At 33.5% G+C, this 11,046-nt stretch overlaps 1 protein-coding gene across 1 annotated transcript; it reads right to left on the bottom strand.

Moving 5' to 3' along the window:
• Positions 1-6,364: 6,364 nt before the first annotated feature.
• Positions 6,365-10,785, bottom strand: LOC149806753 (uncharacterized). The gene is made up of 3 exons (XM_089978519.1): positions 10,670-10,785; positions 9,683-9,792; positions 6,365-6,522 (listed from the first exon to the last, which is right to left on the bottom strand). The coding sequence occupies exons 1-3, from the start codon at positions 10,674-10,676 to the stop codon at positions 6,415-6,417; spliced, it is 225 nt and encodes a 74-aa protein (XP_089834645.1). The 5' UTR covers positions 10,677-10,785; the 3' UTR covers positions 6,365-6,414.
• Between the last annotated feature and the right edge of the window lie 261 nt (positions 10,786-11,046).

The following is an 11,046-nucleotide window of genomic DNA, read 5'->3' as shown; positions in this document are numbered from 1 at the left end:
AAATGAAACAATACCATTGGCACATACCTATTAAAATAATACAGAATCAAAAGATATTTTTCTAATGAAAAATATAAACTATGTTCACAAATATTTTATGAGATCAACATATATCTAGATTAATTCTCAGAATGTCATATATATATATATATATATATATATATATATATATATATATATATATATATATATATATATATATATATATATATATATAGAGAGAGAGAGAGAGAGAGAGAGAGAGAGAGAGAGAGAGAGAGATTTAACTTGTATTAATTGTTAGCTTTTCATAATGGCTATGTGTTATGCATATCTGCACTTTGTACTTGAAAATATCCAAATTTAAGTTCATGTTGTACCTGACCAGTAGCATTTACTTTTTAAAAAACAGAATACATAGCTGAAATTTTCTCTTTGATTCTTGGTTAAATAGTCAGTTCATTATTAATGTAAACATGTTTACCTGAATCTGAGTTAAAAGATAGTCTTGATTCTGACCTTAAAAACTTCTAGAATGGAAAATTACATTAAGTGACAGAGTATTTTCAGAAAATGGTTATTGCGACGTAGGTCAAAAATAAGCTATATAATCTTGTTTGCCTAAGGAATACTAATTATTGCCTTAACTTCTTGAAGCATAGTCTTATTGTTGTTTTCAGTTTTCATTTGGGTGGATTTATTTATGCAAATGATTATTCACTGGAATTACAAAGTGCTGTCTAATATTCTTGGACACAAACATTAATTTGGAATTATAGTGTATTCATAAAAGGACATTTTTGGATTATATTAATGTGATAAAATAAAAGACTGTTAGCACATCATCACAATGCAGGTCACTGGCACATTAACACATCCGAGACTAAAGGGATATCAACACCAAAAATATCGGAACATTTTTTACTTCAGCTGGAATACAATTGGAACTTCATACTTTTGGACTTGTGATTGAAATTCAACTTTTAGGACTATTTGGAAGTAATTCGCAATGCTGTAAGTTCTTTTTAAATATTCGTTTGTTTTTAAGGGAAATAACTTATGTGTTGAATTTCACAAAATTTGTTGGTTTTCGCTATTTTGTATCACCTAGTTTAGGAACATATAATTGTCACTTACTTTCGGTACATAACTGCTGTATCTATATTGTATGTAATACTTGTTCATGACTGCAATTTGCAGCGATGGCCTCTAAGATAAGTTAATTTTGTACACGGGTATATTATCCGTTTCAAAACATTAATACCCTGTAGGTTGAATAGGATCTATCAATAGGTGTTCACGATCATTAATAATAGTTTGGTGTTATTTTCCCATTGGACCGGTCAATCAGCGGGTTCTTCGAAGAATTAAGTTATTTTCCCATTGGATGGGTTTGTCAGGTGTGTTCTTTTACGATGTGGGGTATTGCAAAATGTCATGTAGTGAGTAGGAAAAAATGCTTTTTATGCCCGTATGTGTGTATATAAGAAGAGAACTGAGCAAATAATTCATTCCTAAGTCAGATTCATTCCTATTTCGGATTATTATTTGATATGTTCTTTTGTTAATATCAGTCTGCAGATGTGTTTAATGCTGTGATTAGATATAATTTCGGAGGAGGCATTTGTTTTAATTATTCACTGGAATTACAAAGTGCTCATTGTTCTAAATTATTTCAAAGGAGTTCTGGACAATGTAGCTGTTGGCAGACCAGTACATTCGATGATCTGGAATTCATTCGGAATATTCGATTTTTAAGATTTGTGTAGGACGTTTATGATTTTTATTAATCCATAATACTTTAAGTTCCTCATACATTTTCAATTTATGAATTTGATATTTATGTTATATAACTTTTACTAAGCTTGTTGGTTTTACTTCTTTCTGTTACTAATTTATGACCAAAGAATCGTAAAAAGATCAATGCAACAACAACTTCTAAGAGTTATAAATTCAGATCTATAAGAAAATATATTTTATTTTGAAAGAAAATATTAATTATTGTACAAAAGGATTAGCAAACGGAAATAACGGATATTACTCTTACATGTATCTGCCTAGGCATGAAACAACATATAAAAAGTTACTCATTTCTTTCTTTCCCGTCAGTTTTTCTTCTCACACCAAAATCAAATTGTCCAAAGGACGATATCTCTAAATCTTTAAACAATTAAAATATCTGATCAAATTAATGTACACTTTTCTGGGACATGTTAAATGATTAAAATAAATAAATTTGATGGACGTTGCGCTATATTTGACAAGCAGAGATTGATTCTTACATATATATATATATATATATATATATATATATATATATATATATATATATATATATATATATATATATATATATGTGTGTGTGTGTGTGTGTGTGTGTGTGTGTGTGTGTGTGCCTTGACTGGAACAGGGGAACACTGTAGTCCGATGAAACCAGAGTACATGTCTCATTACACTGGACAACAAATTTTTACAAAAGTCATGTTACTGAAATAAAATTAGTCAATTCTTATCAATTTTTATGTGCTGAACACGAATATGACAGTCAAATTGCAAAATTGGCTCTAGTTTTTTTGTAATCTGCAAGAAATTAATGTTTACATAACGAAATGCATTCCAATAGTAAAAGGTCAACTGTAATAGCCTACCTATAAAAAATCAAGTCATTGACTACATCTTAGATTTCTTCGCCTGTCTCTTGTACAGCTGTTCGGGAGCATCTCTGAGGAGTGTCCAGCAGTAGTCAGCCAGCATTGTAGTGGACCATTTTCCCTGGTATCTTTGTTCCATTGTTGCGATATCTTGATGAAAACGTTCGCCGTGTTCATCACTAACAATACCACAGTTGCTAGGAAAGAAATCCAAATGGGAATGAAGGAAGTGAATCTTTAGAGACATATTGCAGCCAAGTTTCTTATACTTCATCAACATGTCTTCTACTAGTTCCTTATAGTTTTCTGCCCTAACATTTCCGAGGAAGTTTGTAGAAACTAGGCGAAAAGCATTCCATGCTTGTTTCGCGTCACCTTCCAGCAAGTTGTTGAACCGGTCATCTTTGAAAAGCTCTCGAATCTGAGGACCCACAAAAACTCCCTCTTTAATCTTTGCTTCGCTGAGTCGAGGCAATTTTTCATGCAGGTATCGGAATGCTGGCAAAGTCCGGTCAATGGCTTTCACGAAGTTCTTCATCAAACCTAGTTTGATGTGAAGGGGTGGTAGCAAGATTTTCTGAGCCTCAACCAGAGCTGGGTGTTGGATATTCTTCTCTCCAATGGCTACATTCTGCCTGTGAGTCCATTCCTTCCTCATGTAGTGCATTTCCCTTGCTCGGCTATCCCACTCGCATAAGAAACACATGTATTTTGTATATCCTTGCTGCAGTCCCATTAAAAGGGCAATTACCTTCAAATCACCACAGAGGTGCCAGCTGTACTTGTTATACTCAATGGAATTCAGTAGCTGCCTTAAGTTATCGTATGTCTCTTTCATGTGGACAGCATACGCTACTGGAATAGATGGAAGAATGTTTCCATTGTGCAAAAGCAGAGCCTTGAGACTCAGTTTCGAAGAGTCCACAAATAGTCTCCATTCTTGTGGGTCATGAGTGATTTTTAAAGCATTCATGAGGCCCTCAATATCGGAACAGAATATCAGATTACTTTCCTTTCTGAAGAAAGGCTCCAATTGCTGGTGGCGCTTTCGATATGCAGTAATTGTGACATCTTCTTCTAGAAGATTCCATTGTTGGAGTCTTGATCCTAGCAATTCTGCCTTGTTCTTTGATAAGTCCAAATCACGAATCAGGTCATTTAGTTCTTCCTGTGTTATTCTGTGTGGGGTTGATGATGCACCACAGTGAGAATCTGGATCACTGCATGCTGATGGACCAGGAGAAGAACAGGTCGACTCACCTTTGTCTTCGTCAGATGAATCAAGAGAATATTCTGCTGGAGGTTCTGGAATAGGAAGTCCCTCACCATGTGGAACTGGTCTCAATGCAGACGGAATGTTTGGGTAGACTATTCTCGACTTCTTTCGCTTCGTTATTCCGCCGGAAAGAGGAGGAACCAAGCAGAAGTAACAGTCATTTAGGTGGTTGCTTGGCTCTCTCCACACCATTGGGACTGCAAACGGCATTGATGACCTTTTGCAATTCAACCACTGTGAAAGCTGTGTTGTACATGTAGCACAGCATATATGCGGAGCCCAAGGCTTGTCTTGGTCACCAACCTTGCATCCGAAGTAAAGATGATATGCCTTCTTCACTTGAGAATTGATACTTTTCTTCTGGTTGGCAAATGTCACTTCCCCACAAATATAGCAAAAATTGTCCGCGGTATTAACACACTTTCGAGGCATTACTGTTCTTTATTGTACGTAAATGGATAAAATAATAAGTTTTATGTAACAGTAGCTTGAACTGTCTCGCACAACGTCTAAAATATTTTAAATGCTGAACCTATCTGATTGGGCTTTATATAGTACACTGCTTACGTCAGCTTCAGCAGCCGCCTGGCATTAGTATAATAGGCCTACACATGTATAGTACACTGCTGACGTCAACTTACTTCAGCAGCCGCATGGCATTAGTATTGCATTGCATCAGAAAATGATGCAATCAACTGTGGATGATGTGAGCATGATGGTATTATGCAATGTTACATCATTATTCCGGATGTTGCTGCAGTCCTACTGGAGAAATTTACACAGTGAAACATAGAAAATGAGGTATATGAATATCTTCAAAACGAGAGCCAATACAAATTTTTCACGGTTATATTCGTGTTCGGCACACCAAAATACTACAGATTAGGGCCTTTTCAAGTCAGTAATGATTTCACTGTTGACCAGTGTTACCGATTGGTGAGCCTTGTCCCTGTTCAAACCAGTTGACTGCAAGTGTGAAATTATTTGAGTTGAATAGCATTCTTTAGTTTGTTTTATATTATATTATATTATATTATATTATATTATATTATATTATATTATATTATATTATAGTATGCAAGTTGGTAATAAATGCCATCGGAAAAATGATAATCTTTATCGCCTTCAAATAAAATCACAACCATGGGACATAATAACTTTGCTTACTAAATGTTTCATACAAATTGAGATACCAATATAATTAAATGGGTTAGAGATATATTAGTCATCCAAATCTATGACTACACCTATCGCCTATCTGTCGTGCACCATATATACATACACACACGTCACATATCGAACAGTACTCGTCTGTTAGAGAAGGACTTCGTTATAAGCATCATCGAAATGAAATAATTCTTTAATGGTAGTAATTTGAAATAGTCAGTGCAGTAATTTGAAATAGTCAGTGCGTACCTACCTGGCATTTTGTACCCTCCATCACATTCATTACTTGGGTCTGTCAATAAGTACCATGAATAGATCATTTATTACATAGATTTAGTTGTACAGAACGTAGTTGATAGTTGTTGTAATAGTTATAGTAGTAGTTGTTGTTTTGTAGTGGTGGTGATTGCAGTAGTGATGGCAGCACGAGAAGAATTGTAGCAGTAGAAGTAGACGTTCTTGTGGTTGACCCGGTAATAATAATAATAATAATAATAATAATAAGTATTATTATTATTATTACTATTATCATTATTATTGTTATCATTATTATTATTATTATTATTATTATTATTATCAACAAATTTCAAACAGCTAATATTAAAATAGATAATATAAAAATAATTGCGTGGCAAAGGCATAATTTTGTTAAGTGTTAGTTATCGATCTTGCATAAAGAACAGCTGGATAGTCTCTCCTGATTAGAACGAAATTTCTTTTAAAATTATTTTTCATCTTAGATCAAATAGTACCATTTTTCGGTTATCCTTAGAATTTGCATGTCTCACTTGCAATTACAACTAGAAATATATACCTCTGCTCGCTTGTTTGTCTGAAAAGAATGAGAACTTATGAGAACGTTTGTCTTTTATTTTTTGTTCCAAGAGATTTTAAAAAGATTTTAACTGTAAGAAATATGCTATAGACTCTTCATATTTTGAAACCTTTGAAGAAATATATGTTACATATCTCGGCTTTTCTCATCCAGACTTGATAGTCATCTTTACATTTTAAACAAAAACACATGGATATGCTTATATAAAAAGGCATTGTTAATTTTTTTAACTACCTGTAAAAGTATGATTTCAGAATCATGATTCTATTTATCACGTGTGTCTGATAATAATCATTGTTCTTGATATGTCTTTATAGAGTATGTGTACATGGCCCATCGTTATTTCGCTTTCTATAGAAATATTTATATCTATCCCTTAGTCGATGTATCTCTCCATGCGTATTTCGTATAAAGAATTTTCACACAACCTACAATCGTAGTTTGCTTACCCTAATCCGTCAGTCGCAGAAAAACATAATATATGTGACTGATCAACATGGTTTGTGCTAGGGGTCCAGGTGATGTTGACGTACCAAGCGAATTCTACATCTGAAAATTTTGCAAGTGCTGACTTTGTCATGCCCTCCGGTGAAACGGTTGGAATTTCTGTAATGCTGAAACAACAAATTGCCTCCCTTAGTTCGGAGTTGAGACATTTGCACACAGATTTAAACTTTTCTTTTCCACCTTCATTGACTTGTATATGCTCTATATGAGATTGCAGCTAATTCTATAATTCTATTATGTATGGACGCATTGAAGCATAGAGAGAGTGAAGGGTGCATATAAAATTATTTTGTTTTTTATGCAAAATAACTATATTCACCTCTCTCTCTCTCTCTCTCTCTCTCTCCAACTCTCTCTCTCTCTCCAATGCGCATATGCATAATATAATTAGATGCACTCCCATATAAAGCATACATGCAGTATCCAAAACAATCACCATCAGAATAAACCCTATGAAACTTGCGGATTAGTTGAAGATTTTTTTCTCAGAGACATATCCGATGTCACTGTTTATGCAAATGTATAAAAAAAATGACAACGCGATAAGGACATGACTACAATCTTCAATTTGATATTAATCGTTAGCTATACCATTAGAAAATAATCAGCCCAGTGAATCAAAAAGCACAGCATTGCCCTTCTAATTGCCAAGAAACCATCACTATCAGAATGTATATAGGACTGCTGGAAATTCTCAGTAACCATTGAGACTATGAAGAATGTCACAGATTTTCTTTCAGTATGCCATCTTCAAGGAAGTAAGTAATATTTGTCAATCTAACTTGATTTTATTTTCTATCATGTTTCGAGATTCAAAAGGATGGAGCTATTAAATAAATATGCTTTCAAAAGGAACCATACACTATTCTAGTTCTAGTATAATGAACACATATATTTGGATTTTTTAATCTTTACAGCTTCACGTGTGTCTATACAGAAACATTTATATCAAGAGAGGTAGGTACATATATAGATACATACATAAATACATACATACATAAATGCATACATACATACATACATACATACATACATACATACACGCACGTACACACACAGAATACATACATACATACATACATACATACATACATACATACATACATACATAAATATGGGTGTTATATTTTCATTTCTTTATTTTACTTTGAGTTTCATCAAAACATGGAGATGTTCATTCCACTTTTGGAGAGGATCAATTTTATGTATAACAAACTCATTACATTTTCAAATATCAGTGAAAAGATGGAACTTGCAACTAAACCAAACTGGGAAAAAAGAAAAAAATACGTATGAATTTTTTAGACCACCAAACTTCCTTTTAAGCATGTTTCTGCTCTGAATGCCGCCATCACTCAGCAACCACTCTAACATATTTCCATAATTACAGAATGAAGAATGATGACATTTGTTGTTGTTTTTTTTTAAACATGGCAAACTGTATTTGGAGAAAGGAAGCTGTTTAAATCTCAACTGTTGTATAATATTTGTTTTCAACGAGTATTTCAAAAGCCTCGTAACCTTTGCTTCTGTTTCAGAAAAGTTCTTTGAAAACAGCCTGACATCCAATCAAATTGTAGCTCTTGTCCAGTTAAAATGGCGGCATTAATGTCATGTACGTAATTGAAACTCTTTGGCAGCGAATTAAAGAAATATTTGATCTACCTATCAAACATGCCCAAATAAAATCGGTTGCCTAATCATTTTCGTTGAACACAAATTAGTTTGAAGTCAATAGTTCCAGGGGGTACGAATAAAATGATTTATTAAAGCAGATATGATCCACTTCAGTGATTATTTGGTGCTAAGATCATGGTATATAATTATTATATGAAATGTACAGATATAATCGAAGTAGAAAATTATTAACAGGAAACGCTTGTTTGTGAATTTTCATTGTCAGTGTTCCTTCTCCATCGTTTTTTATTATATTTTGGAAATGGAATCTCAATTGTTTTAGTTTTTATTGATTGGTTTATTTATTTTTTATTTTTTTGTTTTCCCATAACAAATATGTGTGCTAAATCAGAGCAAGCTAACAGTCAGTATTTCTCAACAAATCCAAACAGAGGCTGAAGGATATATTTCAACAACTGGATTGCTGCAGAATTCCAAAATTATTTTCCAAAACACTACAACCTTAGCTAGCTGTAAACCTTCCAGGAAAACTAATATCAATATTAGACGTTTTGATGGGACATAACCTTTCATGCATATTTTAAAGACGTTTTGATGGGACATAACCGTCCATGCATATTTTAAAAACGTTTTGATGGGACATAACCGTCGATGCATATTTTAAAGACGTTTTTGTAACAAAAATGACACATGGATACCATCTAAGTTTAATCTAGACAAGAGACATGTAAACACCTCAATTTTTTTACTCAAACTAAAGGAAATGTATCAGATTTTCTTAAGAAAAAGAAAATAATGAACGCTTCATGAAAACAGAAATGAAGCAGACATAAAAATCAGCAAATAACTTGCTGTGGGAAACTTTATAATGCTCTACTAGTATTCTAATTTTAACATACGTCTTATAAGTGTTTATAATTTTATTAACCAGTTTAAAACAATTTGCATGAGATACATATAGCACACATTAGGTTTTACAAAGACAACCTTAATTGTAACCGGAATATTAAAAAAGAATATAATACCTAACATTTACGGCATTGCTTTTTGCTATTATCTTCTCTGAAAACATGATATCAACCGTTAGATATTCAACTTCCCCATTTTTCCTTGTAGGTGGGACAAACACAGGAACACTGTAGCAGCCTTGTGTCGATGCATATATTTGCACCAAAAATTGAACCGGAACACTGCTATATGAAACTGTTCCACCGGAAACTGGAAAATCCTCGACCTGGACTGCAACGCCATAATACCCACTTCTATTCCCTGCCGTATATTCGATTGTGCATGTGGTCTGATCAGGAAATGATCATACACGATTTCATTTGACACTAAAATTCACAGAATTGTTAAATCTTAGACGCGGAGTCCTTATGCTGCTGTTTAAAAAATAGTTCCTTACTCATACTCGAATCAATAAATATAAATTTTGGCATCGAAGACATTATCTTCGGCACATTTAGTTTCCATTCCTCGGATGAAAAGAATATATGTGTATGAAAAACTGCATTAAAAATTCTCGCTTTGGAATTGGTAAGGCATGTGAAGAAAAGTTCGATTTAAACATTAGCTATGACAGTATAACAATATAGATCGAAACCAGACAAATTATAAATAATCACAAACCTCATTGAGTTTGGCACCAGGAAATGAATTGCAAATTCCAGCACATTCATCAAAATTTGAACTGCGATTTGACCATCTGCAACGCACTCTATCACCATCAACACCGGAAACTGGAAAAAGAACCGAATTTATATATTAAAAACACTGATTTACAGTTATCTAAATATTTTTTTACATGAAATATAAGATGGCTACATAGTTATATAGATAGATATGAAACACCTAATATTAATATGATTTTATCTTTTTCTATCTTACCATCGAAAACTTTCGATTTTAATCTTACTCTTGTTCACACAGGTGTACATCTGACTTCGATGTTGTCATGTGCCTTCCAGTTAAAGTCTTTGGCTAACTTGACGCGGCGAATGGTATAAAGTCTTTCAAAATCCAGTTTTACTCAATATGTTATTTAACATTTCACTGCCGCAAGCGAAAATATTTTGCATCCTTGACTATCTCAACTATAAATGGGTTCTGTAAATTTAGAGTTGCACATAGGTCAACTCTTTCATTGTTTTACAATATCCTTCTGGAGGAAGCAACATGGAGATAAATTATGGACGTCATCTCAAAAACAACATTTACCACATAACTGTACACGCGAAACTGTTTGATGCTAACTGTAATGTGGCAAAGACATATATATTTTACTCTCTACCGCAAGAAATTTCCCAGCCGAATCGGGATATTTGATTTTTGTCAGCTATCATAGAAGCTTCATTTTAAGATGTAACAAACATTGAGTAGGATATGAGCAACTTGGATAAATAATAATCCGTAAATAAGTTACGCTTAATTGTAATTATAAAGCAGAAATTAACCTATATAATTTCCCCTTGGAATGATACTGGCATTTAATTCCTTTCGTAATTATTGATTTTTACCTTATATGTTGATTGTAGCTATAATGCAGAAATTAACTTATATAATTTCCCCTTGGAATGATACTGGCATTTAATTCCTATCGTAATTATTGCTTTTTACCTAACATGTTGATTGTAACTCTGCATTTTTGAACAACCCGGATGATAAGAGACACGCTTGTCGCAGGAGAATGGTTAATTCGTCTGGTATCCTCACGGACAGTCAAATTGGCCCAAGCAAGCACAGACCAGGAACCACCACCTTGGAGTAAACCAATCCAATCACCCCCGGTAAATCTGAAAAATATGAAAATATACGATACTTGTAACGTCTCGCACATTTTTTGCCAATCGTTTTCAAGTGTCCCGTTTGTGTTCCGTTTCTGATTGCTTCAATCGCCTACCGTATGTTTCTTTTATTCCTTTCCTAACGGTCCATCAATCGTCTCATTGTTTAAGTACCATGTCGTACTATTTCAAGATGATTTTATGCGTATC

Source organism: Sinohyriopsis cumingii, chromosome 1, assembly GCF_028554795.1.
Source record: "Sinohyriopsis cumingii isolate HCF-2022 chromosome 1, ASM2855479v2, whole genome shotgun sequence".
Lineage (NCBI taxonomy): Eukaryota > Metazoa > Mollusca > Bivalvia > Unionida > Unionidae > Sinohyriopsis > Sinohyriopsis cumingii.
Note: the sequence above shows the minus strand (reverse complement) of the source record. Positions and strands in the feature narration are given on the sequence as shown.